The sequence below is a fragment of the Filicampus tigris genome, chromosome 20 (genome assembly GCF_054856515.1).
Source record: "Filicampus tigris isolate MCC_2025a chromosome 20, RoL_Ftig_1.0, whole genome shotgun sequence".
Classification (NCBI taxonomy): Eukaryota; Metazoa; Chordata; class Actinopteri; order Syngnathiformes; family Syngnathidae; genus Filicampus; species Filicampus tigris.
In genome coordinates, this window is record NC_141236.1 from 2132785 (window position 1) to 2157611 (window position 24827).

General features: G+C 41.4%; 1 protein-coding gene across 7 annotated transcripts in view; it reads right to left on the reverse strand.

The window, feature by feature from the left end:
* Nucleotides 1-24827, reverse strand: part of enah (ENAH actin regulator) — a 92658-nt gene that overhangs the window by 6958 nt on the left and 60873 nt on the right. For 6 of the 7 annotated variants that reach the window (XM_086018258.1, XM_086018256.1, XM_086018254.1 and 3 more), the window contains 7 exons: nucleotides 14502-14854; nucleotides 10227-11018; nucleotides 7094-7440; nucleotides 5922-6064; nucleotides 5751-5799; nucleotides 4623-4674; nucleotides 4468-4540 (listed from right to left, as the gene is read on the reverse strand). In XM_086018258.1, the coding sequence (XP_085874384.1) occupies nucleotides 4468-4540; nucleotides 4623-4674; nucleotides 5751-5799; nucleotides 5922-6064; nucleotides 7094-7440; nucleotides 10227-11018; nucleotides 14502-14854 (1809 nt within the window). Of the gene's footprint in view, nucleotides 1-2548; nucleotides 2597-4467; nucleotides 4541-4622; nucleotides 4675-5750; nucleotides 5800-5921; nucleotides 6065-7093; nucleotides 7441-10226; nucleotides 11019-14501; nucleotides 14855-24827 lie in introns of all 7 variants that reach the window. The other variant, XM_086018260.1, reaches the window with a different exon arrangement.

The following is a 24827-nucleotide window of genomic DNA, read 5'->3' on the forward strand; positions in this document are numbered from 1 at the left end:
AGAGTTAAAGTATGCGTGAAAAAAAAAAAGAGCCTGGAACTAGGACAGAAACAGGGAGGTAACAAATCAGCACAGTATTTGTATATAAATCAAATTAGAAGTGTGTGCCTAGTGTGATATTATACAGTATGTCACATGCTGTAGACATTAAATTAGTGCAGATTATGAGACACTGTTTTAACAGACCCTTGTCAGAAGGAAACCTGGAACTAATGGTTACTTCATATAAACATTCCCATCAAAATACCAAATGAATTGTTTTGAAGTGAATTTGATTGAGTAGCTCAGTAACCATCTATTATACCACAATAATCATATCAAAATAACTGCAAATCCATGCTTCCGAATCCGACCAGGACCCAACCACCGCAAAAAATCAGAGTTGGTCATTCCCCTCCCCACATTGGTCAATTGAACATAAGGACCCCTTGTGAGGACTACTGCGAGCCTATATCGCGTCCTGAGGCTCGAGACATGGCCACTCGTGAAATCTTGCGGCAGAACTTTGAGCACCGCGGGAATGTGAAGTGGAGTTCCGTGGCATCAGTGTGCGGCGGCCCTAAGAAGCACATGCGTGCACCTTTGGGGGCAAGTACTCACCTCAATATGCAATTAAAATCACAGCAACACACAAACAACCGACCTAATTGCTTTGCAGCATGTGTGTCTAAAATCTCACTTGTCAACACTAGTGTTTAAAAAAAAAAAAAAGCAAATACAGTGGAACCTCAAGTTATGGATGAGTTAAAATTTGAGTAAAAAATGACCATTTACATTTTTACCTTTTAAATTTGTCTTCACAGTTACAATCCACCACAATGACTAACTGAGGGAGACAGAACAGGAAGCCTGGCGGTTTCTTAGATGAAAAACAAGAAAACATGGGGAATGAGGGAGGGGAAAAAAACAAGGCCCAATCTGTATGGAGCTGGGAAAAAATGATGACGTGATAGCCTAATAGCAGTCTGAAAATCATTTTTATTTTCGTCAGAAAACACTACTGTATATACAGTATATATGCTATTTATTGAATTGTATCATCTCCTTACTCATGTCAAAATATCCGTCCGAGCATGTTGTTGCTGCAATAAAAACATTTATAAAAATGACCAAAAGAAATGTGTTGTGAATTAATCATTTAAATGACAATGTGACGTCCCACTTTATGGGATTTAAAAAGCCAAATTTCCTTGGGTTGAAAATCAACCAATGAATTAGGAGGAAGCAGGCAGATTAAAAAAATAAATAAATACACATTCTTGAATCAGAATTTCCCCATGTCATTATGCAAGAAGACTGTTTTTCAATGGAGGAGCTGTCATCCTACACCGCATCCCCCCACCCCCCCCGCAATAAATAGCTGACAAAGTGTTCTATTACTTTATAATAGTGTGTTTTCACTTATTTCTATATTGCATTATATTTCTTTTAAACCGCACACTGGTAAAAAAAAAAAAAAAGTTGGGGGCTGGAACAGATTAATTGCATTTCCATTCATTTCAATAGGAAACATTACCTCGATTTATGAACGTCTCAGGTTACAAACGGGATCATGGATGCAATAAATTACTAGTTCGTTACTTGAGGTTCCAATGTACTGTAGCTTTAAAGAGAGAGGAAGTAAGACAGGAAAGAGACATGCAAGAAAAGGAAATGAGTTCGCTGGTGGGTCAATAATGTTTTGTTGTTTTAGTTGAAAATCCTTCAACAATTACAGTAGTAGAAAAGACATATAAAGAATTCAATAATAATTATTATGACAACTCAATGACTCTTAACATGGTTATCGATGACGGTGTACAATTTGGTGACAAATTAGTATGTTTGACCTTGTTGAAGAGCAGTCATTTGTCTATAACGCTGCATCATGTTATGAACTATTATTTATAAATGATAACATTAATGACACAGCTGCCCAGTTCTCTAGGGGGTCACATATTTAAGCACTGTACACCAGTGTCTCCTTGCTTTTGTATTTTCTTATATTTTGTACATCTATTTTCTCCACACCACACTCAAATGAAAAAAGATGCATTAAATGGAAGTGGTTCCAAAACTCAAATTGTTCCTTATAAGCACACAAACTATACATGCACACAGACGTGCACCAACAAACCAGTGACGAGCCCTTATCTCTGGACGCCTGCTTGCAGTACAATGATAATTGCTGTGCCAAGTCTACACTGCACTGGGCGTTCCTCTATATTTAGAGGGAGGGCGTACAAAAGCTTGTGACGCACATATGGATTTCCCTGTTTTCAGTTTAGAGGGAAGCAGGCGGAGCAGCATGCAAAAAAGAGTCTGTATCACACTGGCAGTGGTTTAGATAGAATGCACACAATGTCATTTTTCAAATAACCGATGAGCAGAGCTGCACTGCAGGTTGGTCATTTAAGGTAGTGTACAAAGAAATCTAGATTCATTCCAAATGCTTGTCTGAAAGCATTTAAAAGTAACTACTTTCCATTAAGATCAATTCCATGACAAAACAGGGGGAAGGACTTTTTAAGAAAAAGGGTTCTGAAACGCTCACAGGTCCTCAGTCTACCTGTTGGAGGAGTCTGTTGCCATGGGATTTCTCCACGGAGAATCTCGTCTGTGTGAGCAGCAGAAACACTGGCTTAAGAAAAAAACCTTAGTATCGTCTGCCTGTATGTCCCCAGCCAAGTCTGGAGAATTGTACCTAAAACTCACTCGCGTTTATAGATTGTAAGTGTATATATCGTCTTATGTAGTAAAAATGAGAAATCCTGCTGTATTTGCTATGGCACCATTTGCAATTTCATTTCATTTCAACTTTTATTTTTTCGGGGAGGGTCAGTTGAAAGCAAATTATCTTTTCCAAGACAAGCAAATCAATAAAACTAAACAATAGCCATAAAAAGAATCAAATAAAACAATTACAATAGAACCATGGAAATGGTACACATATATTTAGAATTAGGGAATGATTTTAATGGTGCAAAACACTGAAACCATTTGTCCAACCTCAGTCCCAACAGTTGGTATATTAAGAGCTAATGGTGTGGAGTAACTGAATAACTTAAAGCTAAACACATTTGTTACATAAGCAGGTAGATAATGAAGAAATGCCTTAAAATAAACTCTAAACAATCTCAAGAAGAAGTCAATCTAACCACAGCAACAATTGCTTATGCTATGCATGAAAGTAACACACCGTCAAAGCGGTAAAAAGGCCTACTTCAAAATAATCCTTACCTTACCAAATAATAATTTGTATATGGTCATCAATACCTAGGCACGTTGTTATTTTGAAGTTATTCCCGGCAGCGGGTCGCGGCTGACTTGACTCAACTTCCAGACTGTATTTGGGGCCGTTTGCCGTCACAAAGTTTTGCTACCAACTTTTTTAACAAACCAGGCAGGCTAACTCAAAATGTGCTATCAAGGCTGGCAAAATCGCTACTCGGGTTCTGACGCCACTTTGTCTCATCGACCAAAATTTATGGAGAGTGATTTATGTAAATTTTCACTAATGTTTCTAGAGAAGAAAATAGTGTGCTGCTATGCACAGTTTGAATTTAAGTATAAAATGTTGATTATCTAAAAATGAAAAAAACAGTTGGCCATTTATTATAGCTAATATATAGCTTTTTGTTATGCATTTATCTTGGTATCATGCACTGCACTTATTGTAATTCAAAGTCTGTGGAACGTTATACACCACTTGTATTTGATTTGTGGATGGATGGTTGGTTTTACATTGTAAAAATGTATTTGAAATAATATTTGTGTTGATTTTTTTTACTACACAATACACCGTGTTTTTTTTTTTTTATCTTGCACATGACATAAGTAATACACAATTTAAGCACAAACAAAACAAACTAAATCTAATGAAAACTAAACAAAAACTAAGCTTTTTTGAAAACAATGAAAACTAATGAAAACTAACAGAGCTGCCCTGAAATAAAACAAAATGTGAAATGAAATAAAAACTACCGTAGCTGTAAAGATCATTTCAAACCTTTTATACCCTGGTACCAAGGATGTCATGGAGATGCAGAGCCACGGAAACAGGTCACAGAGACACAACGGCCTATCTACTTAAGCGCCAAAGAGGCCTAATCTAGCAGCCTCATGATTGTGTTATTTCATCTTGAAAACTGTACCCCAAGATGTGTATAGCTCTGTCCTCCTACATCGGTAAAATGTTGTTAAACTGAGATTTTGACCACTTTTGCTCATGTTGCAGCAGTAAACTGATCATCAGATGAGTGCATTAGCCAACATAAGCTTTAGTGATGTTAGCAAGCACTGGGCAACAGTGCGTCATGCTGAACATAGCCAAAGCTGCTGATGCCAGTATACTAAAAGGTCAATTATTTTTTTTCTGGTTCTGAAGAAATTTTAGAATATATCTACTTCAACCAAACAATAAATATAATTAAAATAAATGTGCCTTTGGAAAAGAGCTATTATAGCATCAGGTGAGAGATACAGTACCTTCCTATAACTGGTGATTTGCTACCATTCATAGTATTGTTGTTTGTTCTTTCCCATGGCTTCCTGGGCATGTCTGCAGGGAAAAAAAAAGACACAATTAACATGTTATTTAAATACTGTAATTTTATATATATATATATATATATGACTCTCACCTGGCGTGCTACATGCTGAAACTTTGGGGGTCGTTGTTATCTCATTCTCCTCCTGTTGGACAGGCAAGAGAGTCAGATGATTCACACAGTCCGAGAACACATTGGAAAAACGGGATATATTTCTTTACTTAGACTTAAAAGTGTATTGTGTGTCGTTGGCGTCGGGCCAAAACCTCATCAATCACATTTTGCTGAATTTCATATTTTTTCAAAAATGTATACTATTGGTCAGTCCACACGCATGGGTGTTATTTTTACACATTACTGACCAATCTAAAGTGCTGAAAATGGCTTGTTTTCTTTCAAGATGCAATGCAAATGGTTGAACAAACTTGACATTTTTGGGCTCTCCTGAAAAGTGACTAATTTGGAGGTACAAGGCCTTGGCCCGACGCCAGCGGTGTATTTCATGCATTGTATTTAATTGTCCTTTATCTTACTGAACAAACAAATTGTCCCAATTCATCTCCCTGAAAACCATGTCCACAGCATGAAACTGCCACCACTATGCTTCACTGTACGGGTGGAAATGGCCAGTTCATGAGCAGTAACTGGTCACACCAAAGATTTAAATATTTGTCTCATCAGACCTAAGACTTTTGTTTCTCGTGGTTTGAAAGTCCTTGTGAGGATAAGCGTCTTGTATAATTGATGGACGGAAGGTTTGAAAGTTCTTCAGATGCCTTTAAGCAAAACCCAGGCAGGATGCCATATGCCTTTTACTAACGAGGGACATCTGTCTGGCCGTTCTATGTTCTCTTTCCATAGAGGAACGTTGCAGCTCTGACAGAATGACCTTTGAATTCTTGTCTATGTATGATGAAGGATTAAGATGAACTATGCCGTCTGGGTCAAGCAACCGACTGATTGATTAAGAGGTGTATCCGGATAAATATAGACTGTCTGTACGAGGTCCTACAATTGTGAAGGTAGTGTAACGCAAAATGAGTCACGCCAAAGTTTTTGGCCACGACTGTATAACCGTCTTTCGACTACCTGCAATCCAAGGCATGCAGAAAACTCACAGAGCTAAGCACAAAAGAATTGACCAGTGAGTTCAGACAGGAATGTTTTCAATGTCGTAATGGCAGACATGAAAATGAACAGAAAAGATCTGATTAGACTTACTGATTTCTGGTCAGGTTCAGGTGAAGAGCCCTTCTCGGCAATTCTTCTTCTAGAAAGGGCAAAGAGTAGCAATGAGGCATTAGTATGCTTTCTTTCATTTGACAGACACACAAAGGAACCAAAGTGAGTATGCAGTATTTCAAATTGGCTAAAATAATTCTATGGTGGTACCTTCTTGCCAATAAGGCGCTCATCTCCTCCATTAGCCCGCCTCCTCCTGGTAGAGGGCCGTTGCCCCTGGACTCCGATTTGGCCCCCGCGGCCCCGGCTGTCCCCAACAAGGCGGCTGCCAGAGCTGCCCCTGCGTCATCACTCTGGAAACATTTTCCAAATTACTTCTTAAGAACTCATAAGTTTCATAGTTTTGGACACTTGTAACATAAAGACACCCACAGGAATTATGGGTCCTGTTTTCAGACATGACCAAAATTTTAAGCACATCTGGGATGGCCTTCCCCAAAATAAGCAAAAATCTACGCAAAATGGCCGGGTAAGATGAAGCATTAACATTTACTACTCAGCCAATTGACTAATTAATTAAGAGTTGTGTCTGGATAAATATAGTGTAACTCAGATGCTGCATGTAAATGAATGTCTGTTCATGCTTGAGCATGATGTGCCAGAGTGTTTCTGTAATCTGTAACAATCATGTGTGAACTATAGTATAGTGCTTGTGTCAAAGATGTCACTCAAAAAACAAAACAGGCAAAATATATTGCCGTAATTTCCTCAGGCGGGCATTCCGTCAGACTGACTGACCGGTCCGTCACTGACGGATGCATTTTTTTTTATGAGGGGCGGACTGAGGGACCAACGGACATCTGACGAACTATCTGAGCGACTGACTGTCGGACTGACCAACTGACGAATATAATTCAGGCTGACTTGAAAAATGACGGATTGACGAATGACGGACGGTTGTAAAAGGCCCACCTTTGGTAATTTCTCAAAAATAACATGCATGTTTTTGCTTTAAAACATCCAAAATCAAGGGTGAGTATTATATATGAGTACAGTACAAAATTATGAAAATTTGTCACATTATATAAACGTTTACGGTACCTAGGGTTTGTGAAAAAAGTGTACTTAGGCTCCAAAAGGCCAAAACGGGCGAAATATAGAGCCAAAATGAACAGTTTCATATTAACAGTATCTTAATTATACATTCAAAGATCCTGACTTTTGCTAGGTTGTATTAAATTCGCATACCACAACTAAAACTGCTCAAAAAAAGGAATTGAGGTGGACACAAATGCCCTACACAGAGCCCAGAAGCGTAGAACAAGAATAAACAGCGATGTCTAAAAGTACAAACTGGTGTGAACCATCAAACTAGTGCTCACCCTTGGCACTTTGCGCAGTTTAGCTCCTGCGAGGGCGGCGGCCAGGCCTGAGGCGGGGCGGTCATCCGCAGGAGAGAGAAGGCCACCGGGGAGAGGAGGTGCTGGGGGAGGTGTCGGGGCCCCGAGAGGAGGAGGTGGCCCGGGCGGGGATGTCGGGGTCCCAGCCGGGGTCAATGAAGGAGGAAGCGGCGGAGGCGGTGGTGGGGGAGGATGTCCGGACGGTGTTGTGGGGGTGGCGGCCGGGGTGGCGGCCGGGGTGGCGGCCACAGATGTCACAGTGGAGCCGGGTGGCAGGGGCGGAGGTGGGGGAGGGGTGGGTGTGCTCAACCCCACTGGCTGCACAATGTCTGTTGGTGGGTGAGGTGGGGGTTTGGGGGCGCGGGTAGAAACAAAGAAGAGCTTAAGGATAAAACTGTTGACATTTAGGCCCTGTCTACACGTAGCCGGGGTTTTTGAAAACGACGGATATAAGCCTGCGGTTAGCCCTATCAGCCACACGTCCTCGGAGTTTTTTCAGTGAAAACGCAAAACTCCGGCCGCAGTGGAGATTTGCGGATATATCCGGATACGGTTGTTAAAAAACCCCGGCTACGTGTGGACAAGGCCATAGTTTACAATGCAAAAAAAAAAGTTTGATTAAGCACGTTAAAGCGGAAGTCAACCTAAACATATTTTTTTCTGGTTATATGTTTGGGTTGACTTCCGCTTTAAAACAATAAGCAAACAATAACGATGGGTATAATTTCCTCCCCAAAACCTCCCAAGTCTTTTAAGGGCAGCATGCAAGAGTGAGAATTGAATGCTTTCATCTACATGCCATGTTAGTGTGTGAAATCCAATTGTCAGTTACATGTAATCAGGCAGGCAGTGCTAGTGAAGTACTGTTCAATACGTGTCGTGCACTGAGATCAATATTTCATCAAAGTGTCCAATCTCATCTGAAGAGCCTGTTGCACCATAAACAGAAGCCAGACAAACTTTACAAAACTCATGTTCACAATGACATTGAATAAGATGAATGCAATTTGTTTCTTTTTTCTTTTTTTTTTTTTTTTCCAGGCCACCCCTTCATCACATTTACGGCCACAATCTATAATCTAGCAATGGAAGTGAACATGTCGAGGTCGACACAGTATCTTAAGGCCCTGATAGACCAAACCGACGTCGGAGGTCGTTAAGCGTCGTTGCGACTTTAAGCGCCGTCTGATTGGTGTAGTGGCCACCGTCGTAGTGTCCTAACCCGTCTGTAAGCGTCTTGGGGGCGTTTACGCATGTTGAAGCGGCGTCGCCAGTCGTGACATTTGGTCACTCTGATTGGCTGTTAGCTAGCAAATCAGCGCGCGGAGCACCAACGTGAAGTGACAAAGGCGGAAAAACAGTGAGCACGCCTCCGCTGCCTTAATCTTACAAGTACAAGAGCGAGGGTTGACAATGTAAGTACCGTATTGGCCCGAATATAAGACGGCCCTGATTATAAGACGACCCCTTCTTTTTCAAGACTTTTGAAAAAAGTTTTTTGGAACACCAAATTAATTTTTATACAAAAAATAATTACAGTACATCTGAAACAAATGATTATAACAATATATTTGAGAGAAAAAGCATGTTATTTTGCCTCATTCAAATCTTAATATCTGAACATTTAAATATGTAAACTAAAGTGCAATCACATTCGTAAATCAATGGCTTCTGGTTTTTGAAATGTAAATAAACCAACCTATTGTGATCAAAATTGCAATAACTGCATTAACCATCAAAGTGAAGTCTAACTGTAACTGTAGTCTTGCAAACAACAAATCTGAATAAGGAAAAACATTGCAATAAAATAATGCAAACAGGTTTAACTTGAGAGTAGTTGAGATCTGTCATGACAGAACATTACTCTTCACAAACTATCTGCCTCGCTGTGCGCACGTCATCCTCACGTGACAGGGGTGGGCCTGGGGAGTCAAGTTCAGCATTCGCTTCAATGATATCTGGCGCCATCAAGCGTCGTGAAAGGGTATAATGTCTAGACCCCGGATCTAAAACGACAAACCACTTTTTCAGTCTTATCTCAATGCAAAAAACAGCGTCTTATATTCGGGCCAATACGGTATTTCACAATACCGTGTCAAGAACGTGATGGTTTACTTTGCGTGGGAGGTCATCGTGAGCGAAGAATAGAGCCGAATGCATTGTTTACGTTGTTATAATCAGCTCCCGGCCAACATCTTTCCGGTTGGAGTTTTCTAACCATGAGAAATGGTGACTACCGCCGCCGATGGTATGGAAGGATATTACATCTTATGCATGCGCAGAAGGTACTCTAATGGTCAGCGTCAGCCGGCCGGATGCCACGTAAGCGTCTGTCGCTGTTGGTGAACGTCGTTTTGGTGTATCAGGGCCTTTAGTACCAGTTCGGCCAATCAGTTCAATCATCTCTGGGTTCAAAGGTCATGAGAATAACTCCGCTGCGGCTAATGAGAATTAAAAGGTCAGTGGAGCACTGTGGTTGAAATAGAGAACAAATACGTCTAAGCAGGGACATCTGCCATTTTATTCTAAAATGTTATATCTCATTTAATGATTGAAACAGCATCAGTTGTAAATGCACAGATTTTTTTTCTCCCAAATGGGACTAAGTTAAAAAAAAAAAAAACTGTTGCACATTTAACTCATTTAATAACATCCTACTTACTCTGAGCTTGAATTACTACGTGGGAGGAGGACGCATTGTGAGCTAAATGTACAGTAAAGTTTAAGTGACAAATTTTTGCAAAACAAGAGAAGAAAAGCAGGCAGAGTTTGAAGTGATTTGCATTTTGCTAAGATGACACGCACGCAACAAGAACAGACATTTCTGTGAACTTTCAACCAGCTGGATCTTTACTTTTAAGCAGACACAAACACACATGGAGCTCTTGAGAAGACTGACAAAGATGAAAGAAACAACACTGAAGCTCTACAGTACATGGAGGTCTGGTGTCACTTCAGAACAACAACAACAAAAAAAAACCCCAGATACGATCAATTCCCCAAAAGAATGGTAAAATTCCTGAGCTCAGCATGGATTATTACTGTTAGTGTGTGTGTTAAAGGCAGTGAAAGACAGCAGGGAGAAAGGCAGTAGAAAGAGGACTGGAAGCCTTACCCTGGGTCGGGGGCTGGTCAGAGGACTCTGAATGCAGTTGGTGGGTTTCTGGGCTTGCTGCTGCGTCTGAATCCCCAGGCCCTGATGGGCCCAAACCCAGCGGGAGGGTGAGGTGCTCGCTGGAAGCAACTGCAGCAGCGGAGGGCGCTGTGGAGGGAGAGGGCAAACCAGGAGCATGGGATGAGGAGGGGGGAGACGAGACGCACGGAGAAGAATGGGGTGCTGTGGGAGAGGCAAATGGTGGCGGGGTGGGCGGAGGCGGCGGGGTAGGGCAGGCTACGCCGACAGGTTGGCTGTGCGGCATGGTGGTGACCGGCGAAGGTGCGGGAAACATCGGCGGCCCATTGGAAGATGGTGAGGGGGGCTTCTGGGTGAGCGGGGACGGGGCCGCGATGGGGATGAGCGGCCGTGGGCCCGCGGCCTTCCCCGGTGGACTGCTTATCATGACCGGGGGTGACGGCGGCAAGGGAGTGAAGTTGTAGGCTGAACACACCGCCGACTTGGGCACGGTGGCGGGGTTGGGGGCTGGGGCGGGAGCAGGAGGTGGTGCTTGGGCAAACGCCTGCTGCCTCCTTGGGACGGTGGCGTAGTGGGGAAGGACCGGGTGGAAGGCGGAGCCCAGCGAGGTGGCAAAACGGGAGGCCGAGTGCCTCAGGGGTGGTGTGGGGGGTGTTGTGGATGAGGATAAAAGGGCCCCCGGAGCTGGATAGGTCAGTGTGGATGGAGATGCCGTTGTAGATGATGTCCTACTATACTCCTGAGGATTGGGGCTGGACAGAGTGCTTTCGAATGCTAGTTGCACGGACAGACATGATGAAGGACAACAACGCGGGACACAAGGGACGGAATCGACGCAGGTAGGAGGCAGCCATCGTGCACACAAAGGAAGGACGACAGGTCAGGAGAGAGAGATGGAAGGAGGGTGGGAGGGGAAAAAGAGAATGGAGCAGATGAAGCAAGAAAAAAGAGCACAGCTAAACCACAGTTCGATTCCAGGGTCATTAATGTGTTTCAATTAGCCGAGGTGATGCAGCTTTGTTAGTGGACAGATGCAGCTGTAGGAAACACAACAACATAGCGTAAATAAATTGACTGATAGACTTGTTGAGGGAGGCAACTAAGACGGATATTTCTAAAGAGCACAAAGCATAAGACAAACATATTCAAGCCAAGCCGAGTGACACAAACAGGCTTACCGGTAATTTACTTTGATAGAAGAAATATCAATTCATCTACCCAGTTTCTGTAAAGCTTATCCTCATTAGAGGGGAAGATGAGGCGCTCAGCTTCAGAAAACAGGTGAGCCGTGATTGGTTGTTACCTGAGCCCTGATCAACTGTGATGTCATTTATAGTCAAGAGAAAGTGACAAAATGGCCGCCCCCTGAGATGGATAAAAATCGGTGGCTTTTGCTACTTAGCAAACTTGCTACTTACTCATATTGCACAAATGCAATATGAAGCAGAATGCAGTGTTTAAACTAGTGAAGGCGCATAGAACATATTATTGCAAATAATTTTTGGGTGTTGACTCCCCCCTTTAACATACAAAACAGCGCTGCGGGTGAGCATTTTGGTCCGTCTTTGGGAAAGTCAACCCAAACATATATTTTTTTCAAGAATATATTCTATGCAGGCACACTAGTTGAAACAAGGCATTCTGATAAATATTACGTTTGAGGAATAAGAGTTAACCCACCCGTTTTTAGCTAACTCTGGGGGCGGCCATTTTGTCAGTTCTGTCAACTAAAAAATTACATCACAGTCTCTCAGGGCTCAGGTAACGACCAATCACTGCTCACCGGTTTTCTGAAGCTGAGCATATCACCCTAAAAATACAGCTTATCAAATATTCTTACATCCCTTTTGTATCATATATTTGGGGATGTTGCTTTGCTCGATTAGGAAACGCAAGTGTTGAAAGGGCCCATCAGGAGTCACACAAAACTGTATGCATGCGAGCCATCACTTACGAGACAGCAGAACTGATGTATTTATTGGACGGAATGGCAAAATGCTGACATCTCATGCCTAGCTGCTACGTTCACCATTTTATCCTCGCTGACCAGATTCATTGCTCATCATGTCTTCTACTCCACTACACGCATTCTACTTCCTCATTACCATCCCTCACATTTCTCCTATTGACTGTGATGTTCCTTTTTTTCCTCTCTCTTTTTGTCTTTGCTATGAAAATCTTGACTCATATCTTCCTTCTTAATATTCACTTCACCGATCTGTGACCTTTTGAATTATTATGCTCTGCAGACATTACATGGCCAAGACACCCGCCAAACATGGCTTAGGACGCAAATAATTAAAAGGGAAGTCAACCCCAAAATTGTATTTACAATAATATGTTGTATGCGCCCCCACTGGTCTAAACACGGCATTTACATTACAATTGCATTTGTAGAATATGACTTAAACAAAATCCACCCGTTTTTATCCATCTCAGGGGGCGGCCATTTTGTCACTTTCACTTGACTAAAAATGACATCACAGTTGCTCAGGGCTCAGGTAACAACCAATGACGGCTCAGCTTCAGACTACAGGTGAGCCGGGATTGGTTGTTACCTGAGCCCTGAGCAACTGTGATGTCATTTTTAGTCAAGTGAAAGTGACAAAATGGCCGCCCCCTGAGATGGATAAAAACGGGTGGAATTTGCTGCTTAATTCATATTCCACGAACACAATATTAATCAGAATATCAAGTTTAGACTCGTGGGGCTTCATAGGACACTATTGTCAAGAAAAGTTTTCGACTTCCACTTTAAGTACAAATTCATATACCTTAGGGGCAATTCTACAGAAAGACCTTTAACTTAATGGAACTTTGGACCTATTTAACCAGAAACCCAAGTTGTCTATAGGTGAAAGAGCATGATAGATAACGGAATAGCAACCAATAGCAGTGGTACATTCCTTATACATAGATTAATATCCACATACATGCACACATGATGAAAGTTAAAAGGAGATAAAGAAAGGTTAGTAGCAAAGTATATCAGACGATATCCTGGCATCATACTCCAAAAAAGCAGCGTCATTTTGCATCCTCACTCCACCCCCTAATCTGGAGCATTTTACAAGCATTCATACTAACACACACAAGAACCCCTGAGGGTCTTACCAGCATTTTCCCTGATGTATTTTTAGCCTGTGAGTAACACTGCTGAACTGTGTCAGCCTTCATGTGTGGTCATGCGTGCATATGCTAATAGGGCGAACATAGCTATGAAGCGTGCCACAACGGCGCCATCCTTTCTGACCCAGTAGTGAATTGGAATTCTCGTCTTCTTATGGCAAATCAAACGCGAACCAATTTCATCATCGGATTACGAGTAGTGGGGTAGCGCTACTTCTACAGCTCCAATGATGCAAATATTAACATTTTAATCGAAGAATGTGGCAACGGTCGTACTTAGAGCTCTGAAAATGTTCAGCCATTCATGATATATGGATTCCGTGGCAATATTCGATTTTTAATTATTTCTAACAATAGTTTTATTAACTTTTGCCAAATCCGCACTACATGACTCATCCCACAGCTATACACTGATACCATAAACTACAAAACCCACACCTAATGCTACGTTGTGTGGCAATGGCATTGGAAAAACTCCCAAATTTGGCAGGAGTCAGCCAGAAAGGATGACAAGAACTGCCTATCTTTCTAATTGGATGGGATCACAGAATTGTAACTGACTTAACGCCACAACGGGATGTTTTAGTTCTTTTGAGAGTCTCTATGTTGTGGGGACAGTTAACAGTTATACTTGAATATATACATACTCCTTAATTAAAACCCAGCAAAAAGGCTTTGTTAATTTCCCCAAAATCCACGTCGCCTTCTTTTCAAAACACTGGTGCAGCCTAGTTGAGGAACAGACTGTGTGGTATCCAATTTTGGAATACAATGGTAATGATCTCTGATGTAATATGAATTTGGGCAGTTTAACTCTTCAGACAGATGGAAAGACAAAATAAGCAAATATGATACCTCACAAAATTGAGACATGAACTAACTTATACATTAGATTGTAATTCTATGTAGCACAAAGTGGACTTGGTGAAGGTTCATTAGTTTACAGAAGCATAAAAGCTGCCATGTCCTTAAGGGTTAATCAATTTCAAAGTCATTTCTGGTAAAACAACAAATTCTTCACAGATTAGAAAAGGATTAGGGAAAATATTAATCAAATTGCAAGATTTAAAACCTGATGGAGTGTGGAAAAAAAAAATAGTGTGGCTAAAAGCAAAGTGCTTCACTCACCTGCATTGGAGATGCGTCTCCCTCTTTCCCAGTCTTGCTGCTCTCTGTCCAACTGCTCTTGCTGCTCCTTCTCCTGCCGCTCTCTCTCCACCCTCTCCCTCTCCATCCGCTCACGCTCGGCGCGCTCCTGCTGCTCCTGACGTTCACGCTCTAGTCGCTCCCTCTCGGCCTGCGCCTCCCTTTCTCGAAGCTCCCTTTCCTGACGCTCTCGTTCTTGACGTTGCTGCTCCTGACGTTCCCGCTCTTGCATCTCTCGCTCCAGGCGCTCTCGTTCCTGACGTTCCCGTTCTTGACATTCGTGTTCCTGGCGCTCTCTTTCCACCTCCTTCTGCCTCTGCAGCTCCTGGAGCTGCCTGGATGGGGATTAGAAAAAATATATCAGAAAGGGACGACAACGGTACACGTGAATTTAAATTTAAAAATTCACACTGACTACACAATCGGGGTCAGAATGCAGACCAAAAAAATCCACACGTTCTACTACCTTGAAAAAAACAACAACAAACAAAAAACAAAATGAGAAGAAGAAGTACATCAGTGCGGGCCAGGTCTTGACCCTTCTGACCCACAAGCAACTATCATGACATTACATAACAATATTATTATATAACACTTGCCACTAGGCATAGTAGCCATGTTATGCAATCTAAAATGTAGGTACACAGTAAGTTGAAGTCTGCAATTGGCACTACAATATTCTTAAAGGAACAACAGTAAGAAAATGATATTAAATGAAAAAGCATACATTATTTCTAATATATATATATATATATATATATATATATATATATATATATATATATATATATATATATATATATATATATATATATATATCATAAACGTTTATGATGCTAAATAATAACATGTTGAGCAGGATGCATGCCATAGAAGTTGCTCTGTATCTGAGCATATTATGTGAAGTTCACAAATTGGTCAGTAGATGTCAGCAGAAGGCAGCAGTAAGTAGCGTGGGGCATGCGTGTGACAACAACATGTTTGACACAAGCTTGAGGCAAAAACAGAGACTGGCTCTGTGTCTAATTTGGTGAAACTGCAATAATGCTTTTAGAGAACGAAGCTGTCGCTGCAGCAGTTGGATTGCACACGAACAGACGAGTGGTGTAGACAAAAAAGAATTTGTTTCAACAGACTTAGCGTACCCAACTCACAGCTAAGCGCAAAAATTAAAAAGCGTGCAATGAGTGAGACCTCTCTGAAACATCAGAAGAGCAACTCATTAAAAATACATTAGTCCAAATATAAGTAATACAAATTCAAACGAAATTTGGATAGATGGATGGATGGATGGATGGATGGATGGATGGATGGATAGATAGATAGAGAACGAGAGATTGTGTCATTGGGCTATCATTACATCCCTAGTATTGACCAATCACGGCTTGCGAATGTCACATGACCAAACTCAGAAAACAGGTGAGCCGTGATTGGTCTTTACCTGAGTCCTGAGCAACTGTGAAGTCATTTTCAGTTGACAGTAAGTGACAAAATGGCCGCCCCTGAGATGAATAGCTGGATTTTGCTGCTTAATTCATATACCACAAACTTAATACAAATCAGGATGTCGTATTTAGGCCAGTGGGGGCGCATTGAATATATAATCATAAAGAATATTTCTAACTCGACTTCCCTTTTAAGTTATCCTCCAAAACATCTTGATAAACTTCAGAATTCACTTTCCCGTATAGCAACGTGTTCAGTCCAGGGGTGGAGCCATGGGTGGGCCTGGGTGTGAACAGGCCCAGCCAGATTGACAGACTGTCCACCCAGTGAGATTCATGACAAAATATATATTTTTACATTTTTAGTAAATTATTATTAAATTATTTTTTTATTTTGTGTGTCATTGTGTTTTTTATTTTATTGATTAAGAATGGCATAATTGTGGTTTTCTAAGGAAGATCTGAACTTCATATTATTCAGTTCGTCATTTTATTTGAATATACGATGTGTCGGGAGAGGAGGATTGTGCGAAGTGAGAGAAATATTCAGGTCCACCCTGATTTTTCCAGGCCCACCCATTAGTCACGTTCTGGCTCCGCCCCTGGTTCAGTATTTGAGGTAGAAAAGCAGCCCCAATGCATGGTATGCCCTTTACTATACTTCACAGTTGGGATGAGGTTTTGATGGCAGTCTGCCAATTTATAGACAACATGTCTCATCACGGACTGATGAATATCAAGATATTCAGAGATACTTTCAGCCTGGTGCAAGTCAAGAATTCTTAATTGTCGTTATTCTGAGAGCGCTTTTGTGCGAGGCACGGTTCACATCAGGTAACGCTTCTCGAGAACAGAAGATTCAAAACTGGTGTGTGTTTTATGTGGCAGGAAATCTTTCCTAACATCTGCAAACTTTTGACTCCTGATTCTGATTAAGTCTTGGAGAAGTCATTAGCTTAGGGGTTCACATACTTTGGTCAATATGATCAGAGATATGGAAAAAAAAATATTTTATTCTATAAAAGCAAAAACGGGACAGGGAACATCATGATGACATGTTTATAACTCTCTTACTGTCAAGGTCACATTATGGTCACTCATACTGGTTTCACTGAAATCTGACTCACAGCAAAATATCAAAATACAAGCATAAAATATTGCTTCATTTTAACACTGTTGTTCCCTTTTTCCATCTGTTGTGCTCATGGCATCACACACACTACACACAATAACTATACATGATTTCATCACTTTAGGGCAGCGCTCTCAAAGCTTTTTAGCGCAATGGACCAGTTTCCCTTAAAGCACTCAAAATCAAGGAACTTGGCTAGCAGAAAGTACAGGGACCAACATCCAAAGGAATGTTGTGAAAAAGGCTGTATAATATATACAAATTTCATGGCCCCCATTCTAATAACGATTGCCAGCACGGTCTTCCATTGTTTTCCTCCCTGAGGAAACTAAGCCCAAGTTTGCAACACGTGGTGCAATTTGGCTTAGTTCACAGGGTCCACTACGCCACTGTAGACCGTGTTCTGGTTTGCTCAAATAAACGTCTTAAAGTACACAGTCCTCTTTGCAGGTGAGTACATCAACCCTGTCGGACACTATTTGAGGGAATACAGTAGCTTTCGTTCAGACTGACCTTGTCCTATGATGTGTCTCTACTTGAATGAATCATAATAACCATGTAGTGTTCCACTTGGGTTCGCTGGTTATTTCAGTCAACACATCATAGAGGTTTAAACCTAGATTCTCAACCGAGCAAAGCCTGATTTCTGAGGGATATGGTTGCTCCTCTGGGGTCTGGAGCCGCTACACTATTCACTCAGATAGTAAATGAGGCCCAGTGGGATCATCTGCACAGTAATAGCAGCGGCAGAACATCTTCATGATTAAACACAGCACATGATGTAATGGAGTCATCACATCAGGGTAATTGGGCAGATCAGAGGGAGGGCCACATTTTATATTCATTACACAAGTATGTTCAAAAATGGTCACATTGTCGAAATTTATGGCGGGATTAGGGACTTACTTGTTAGTGGGGTTAGATGAACATATGGACCATTTCCACAAAGATTGTTTGCAGGTTTAGCATGCAAATACATGCCAGAAGTAAAAAACTCTCAGTAAATAATATCTTGCCATGAGTTCAAGAACATAATGTACATAAATTTACTCATACTTATAGTGTTTTATCATCATATGATTTGGCTCCGGAACAGGCATTATCTTATTCAAACAATTTCAAAACTTCTTATGAATACATGTATGAACATAAGCAAGACTCTGGCCTTTCAATGTCACTGACTGGTTTTACATTTGTGTGTGTGTGTTTTCAGAGGTGGGTATTCCGTTAGGCCACAGGTGTCAAACTCAAGGCCCGGGGGCCAGATCCGGCATCATTTTACAGTGACATCATTTTATGTGACCCGCTAAGGCAAATCATGTGTGTTGACCTGACATGTTTCTTTAAAATTGGCTTCACTTTTTACACTACATATGAGATTTTGCAAGCATTTGTTACTGATCCATGCATCCACCCGTCATCTATACCGCTTAACCTCACAAGGGTCGCGGGCGTGCTGGAGCCTATCCCAGCTGTCTTCGGGCAGTAGGCGGGGGACACCCTGAATTGGCTGCCAGCCAATCGCAGGGCACACAGACACAAACCAACATCCACACTCACAATCACACCTAGGGGCAATTTAGAGTGTCCAATTGACCTATCATGCATGTTTTTGGAATGTGGGAGGAAACCGGAGTACCCGGAGAAAACCCACGCAGGCATGGGGAGAACATGCAAACTCCACACAGGAAGGCCGGAGCCGGAACCCACGACCTCTGAACTGTGAGGCAGATGTGCTATCCTGTCGACCACCGTGCCACCTTACTGATCCCTCCTCTACAATAAATTGAAAAATAGTTGAACAGACTTTTTTTACTGGCTGATGATTTCAAAACTTGTTATCCATCAATTTGTTGTGTGTACGTGTTGATATAAGGCAATCATTCATTTACTGAATATGACTTCACAGTTGTAATGGCCCTCCGAGGGACACCAAAACTGTGATGTGGCCCGCGACAAAAATGAGTTTTCCTAGGTTCACAACGCAGGCAAATGGGACCCAGATCGCATTTTTTTGCCCATATGCCACCTGTATCTGATTTTTTTATGACAGTCTGAACGGCTCAATTCTGATTTTTTCAAATGCGACCTGGATCGCTTTCATATGTGGTCCTAGATCGGATACATATCCGATCTTTTCCAATGCGTTCGCGGTCTGAATGGCCAGGTCGCATATATCCGACATTGACGTCATCCGGAGCCCAAGATGCGCTCCACGCAGGCGGCGGGAAACTGCTGGCAGCAGGGGATCGAATCTACAAAATTGTTTTGAGTAACACTATTGACTTTATAATTTACTTTAATTTAATCCACCTTGAAACATGAAGCATAAAGTGGACATTTATGGCGATCGTAGTAATTCAGCCACGGCTCAGATAGATTCATTTTTTACGCACGGTTAGGACGTGACACCATCATTAGTGATGTCTCCATGAAATGAGATATTAAAGGCTCGCCTCATAATTCCCCTAAAATACTGTATTTATTTCTACCTGCTACTTAATCGCTTGACTGCATAAATGCCCCGACACGCTGGACCACATTTACTTCCGCAAACACAACGTCGGGGCTCTGGAGTGACGTCGTCTCTTCTTATGCACATGCGCATTACTTTGGCGATGCATGTGTTCATACAGCAGACAAGACCCAAGTCGCATTTATAATGTAATATGAACGCTTACACAAAAAAAATCAGATTTTTTTTCTAAAAATCCGAATTGAGCATTAAGACCTGCGGTGTGAACCTAGCCTTTGATACCCCTGCGTTAGGCTGATGGACCGTTTCGTCAGTCAGTCACTGATGGACACCTGTTTTACTGATGATTGATTCATCCTTTTAAAAATGACGAGTTTTCATCAGTCAGTATAATCGTCACTAACCGTGTCTGTCAGTGACGGTCCGTCAGTCCGTCACTGGCGGACGCCCGTTTTTGGGGCGGGACCGACTGTCGGACCAACGGACTTCTGACGGTCTAACGATTAAAATTCAGTTCGTCACAAAAAAATGACGGATGGGTAGTCATTGTAAAATGTAGCTACTATCGAGGAATATTTTTCTCGACTGTTTTTGTAAATAATAAGGAAATTGATGATCGATCAATAACATTCAATGTTAAAATTTTGTGTATTCATGAACATCTATTCTGGATGGGCCCTAGTCTTCAATATGATCTGTAGATTTGTCACTTAAAACAAAAAAGCTGCAAAAAGGGTATGAAAAGTTGCTAAATATTGGCAATCCTGGTGAAGAAAATGAAATGAAACGTAGTTTGTGTTAAGCATTGCGTCATTTTGATTCAACACACCGGATGATGAAGTGGAAGTGCTTGAATCATCCTCATTCGAAAGGCTACCTCGGCTTTTCTCGATGCTATAGACTCCTTTGTACTCGTAAAAAAAGCTCTTCTGGCGAGCTCAGAGGTTTTCAAAACACATCAGCGTTTGCCAAACTCAACATGAAAAGGCCAAGCAAAGCTGATAATTGTTTGCTTTAACCACATAGTAATCTTTTCAACAGAGGATTCAGACAATAAAAACTTGATGTAACAGGAAATCAGCGTTTTAGACTCGAAATGACTCATAGTACAAAAAAGGCTGTCGTTCATCATCACGATAAGACCTTCGGTTTCCTGTATGTTTTGGCTGTTTGGCAGGTGTCACGCGACAGTGGAGGCTATTCCAAGTCCTAGCATTACACTCACATTCTTGAACAGTGAGAGCAGTGTCTCCCACTGCCAAAAGTTTACAAGTAGAACACGGTTTCATTAAGACTGGCAGAAACTTAACAAATGTATTCGTGACTCAAAGCCACTGGAATATAAAGCTGGGAAGCACAAAAAATGACTGTCACAGTCAATCTCCTCTACCATCACTTGTCTCATTCTCAAAACTATGCAACTGAGAAAAGAGAAATGTAATTAACAATAAACACTCAGAGGCCAATGCATTGATTAAATTCCTCCAGAGTTGGAAATATTGAATTGTCTTGGTTTGTTCTGCTGAAATGTTCAAACTCAAGGGAAGCGAAGAGTTCTTGCCCCACCCCGATTGATTTCGAGATGTGTCTTGATACTTTTGTCCATATGGAAAAATGAGAAAATCACCAACTATCTCCCTCTCCAACTTGGTGGGAAACATCAGAGGGTTCAACGCTGTGAAAAGCCCTCTGCTCTGTTTAACTGGCGTCTTACTCGCCCCCTGACAAGAGTTGCCGAGACAACCGTTGCCAAGGGAGCGTGGGTGGCGGTGAGGTCTGAATTGCTATGTATACATACATGCAACTAGCATGGCATGACATGTTTCTATCCTCTTTGCACCAACTTACTACAAATCACAGTGTATCCTGACAGCCATACTGCAAAAGTTCATGACTTGAAGTTCATGCACTGTAAATGTGGTCACCATTCTTCTACAAAAAAAAAAAAAAAATCTCCAAAGTTAAATTCAACACAAATTAAACTGCTAAATTCTTTTGAATGACCTTGATTATGTGAACTCAGTGAAATTAGGACTGAACTATTTATGATGATTTTCTGCGCCTAGCAAAATCATGTTGGGGAGTCCAAAGGGAAGTTCCTGGCATAAAGTCAACAAATTACTCCCAAAAAGAATTGGTGGAGCACTTACTTTTCACTCCATGTAAAAATTATCAGAAAATAACTGCTGTACAGTAGATAGAAATAGCAGAACTTCAGCAATAACAGGATGGCTATAGATTGTGGAGAAAAAGCGCTTTTACTGTGTTGCTAACACAGGCTTGGCTTAGTAACAGCATGAATTGGGCATGCGCATAGCAAGCTGATCTACACGCAGCTCGAACAAATGTGCAGCGCCATCCATATTACAAGAGACTTTCGGGGGATGTTCCTTTTATACCCAATCAGTAATTTTTTTCTCCCTTTTGGAACCCGATATAAAACCGAAATAGTGTATATTGTCCAAACTCAATTGGAATTTAAGTTTTTATATCATAATCATTCATATGCTTTTCTGGAAAAAATGGTTTAACTAAAAAAACGAACTAAAAAAGAAAAGTGTTTTTAAATCGAATATAAAATTACAAACGCAATATTTGGGGCAAAACAGAACCACAACTAAATCGAAATGACAACAAAACTAAGAATTTATAGCAAATGACACTCTTGATTACAGCAGGAGTTCTTGTTTTTTTTCATTCCAGGTATGTTACCAACTATTTGTCTGAGATGTATTATGCAATGTGCCAATGTACAAGGAAAGCGTAGCATGATTTCTGAACCTGTTGTAAGCAAAACTCTAAGCCGTTGGGAACATGTTTATGGGCATAAAAGTAAACAAGTTAAGTTAGCAAAAGCAAATGGCCATTTTGCTCATGCTAATGCTTTAATGTGAAACGAAAGAGCTTGACATGAAACGGAACTGGAACGCAATGATGAGCTCAAAGCTAGTTCGGTACAACAACCTCCCTTTGCTCCGTCAAACAGTCATGCATCAGGGGTTTTCCCATGTTGCAAAAACATGCATCAGCTGCTGGGGAGAATACACAATGTCGTAAGCACTTGTTTCAAGACACAACTTAGGACGCACAACTCAAACCGGGACAACCAGGTGCAAATGGCTTTGTCATCAGTATCAGATGAAACAAGACACCCCCAAATAAGGAAGGCACTTTCAGCTATTACTTTAGAGAAGTTAATGTGAGATCCGTTCCATGATTTAAGATAACTATTATATGATGTTCTAAAAATGTTATAATGGCCCTTGATTACAAAATGGCTCCATAACCACTCTGTAAAAAGATAGAATTCAAGTGATAAGACTGAAGTGATTGGCATGTGTACAGTATATTATCAAACATAAAAGACACAAAGCAATTCATACTAAGAGACAATAAAATGTCAAGCCATATAGAATGTAATAAAACAATTATTTAGAGGAATCTTTGATACCACTTTTTAATCAGACCAACACCAGTATATAAGTTATGCAGCAAAAACACTTTTAGCCATCTCAGCCATTTTGTCACTTCTGTCGCCTGAAAATGACGTTGCAGTTGTTCTGATAACGACCAATCACGGCTCACCTGTTTTCTGAAGCTGAGCTATGATTGGTCGTTATCTGAGCCCTGAGCAACTTCGATGTCATCTTCAGTCGACAGAAGTGACAAAATGGCCGCCCCCAGGATCGCTAAAATGGGTGGATTAACTCTTTCCACAAATGCAATATTAATCAGAATGCCGTGTTTGGACTGGTGGGCCTGCATAGAACATATTCTTGAAAAAATATGTTTGGGCTGACTTCCGCTTTAAGATGTGATTTTTAATAATGCCATTCTAACATTAGCAACACAAGAGGTCAAAATGCTAATTTGCTATGTACTGGCGTCTTACATTGTAGAGCATTATGTCATCTTGTTTTGCTAGTTTGCCACAAGTAACAACTGTGCTCAATCTACCACAACACTGAAGTCTGTCAAATGTGTTGGCCAGCTGGACTTGGTGGCTGGTTGGCTCAGAGAAGCACGAAAAGTCAACTGAATGGACATGAGTGCAGATGGACCATATGGACCGACTTCAGTCCAAGATCTCGTTAGTACACTATAGACAAACTCTCGCTCCATGTGGTGTGTGCCCTACTAACAAAACACCCTAAATGTTATCCAAGCCAAAAGCAAACACATTGTAGTTAGAGTAATAGTGTCTGTGTTCATGTCCAAGTGTGACTGCCTTTTGAAATTATCTGCCAATGTCAACATGTGTGACGGAGACTGTACCATAAGCAGCAGCATGTCCCAGCAGCTAAATGCTAGCGACAACAGAAAAGACTATCACATTAACATCCGATATATTTTTCAAATTGGTGAATTCATCTTCTCTTTCATTCAACACATTGACGCGCCCCCTCACCAACAGGCTCGCTCACCCTAACACACTCCCACGTGCTGTGTAGCTATTTATACCGCAGCCCATTATTTGCAGCTCATGTCTTTTTAATCTGAGGGTAGCGGCCGGCAATTCTATGCAAGTGGTTTATCTTTCTACTCCCATCCTTTCATTAATGTGCTTATACATGAGATAAATATGTCCGTCAGACATGCAGTCACCCTTGGAGGGTTATGACTAAGCCCAGCATCTTCTGCCCTCAAAAGGAGTAAAAAAGCAAAGTGTGCTGGGAGCTGGGTCCCTTTTTTTCAGTTTTACTCAAGACAAACCTCATTCAAATGTTGTTTTGCTTTGCTCTCTCTGTCTGTCGCTTCCCAAGTCTCATTCTGCCCGACGGAATTTCCAAACAAAATTCATCTCAATACAAACAGCAATAACTGCATGTCCCCATTAAAGTAAACCCCATTAGCTAATAGCATATAGCCTAGCATCGCTAGTTAGAATGAAATGTAAACCATAAGAGGCGATATAAATAAAGTGAGGATGGTAACAGATGTTGGTGCTCTTTCAACCGTTTTCTTAAAGTGGTAATCAACCCAAACATTTTTTTCAAGAATATGTTCCCAATAGGCCCACTAGTTGAAACAGCATTCTGATTAATATTGCGTTTGTGGAATATGAGTGAAGCAGCAAAATCCGCTCTGTTTTAGCCATCTCTGGGGGTGGCCATTTTGTCACTTCTGTCGACTGAAAATGACATCACAACTGCTCACAACGACCAATCACGGCTCAGCTTCAGAAAACAGGTCAGCCGTGATTGGTCGATACCTGAGCCCTGAGCAGTTGTGATGTCATCTCCAGTCGACAGAGT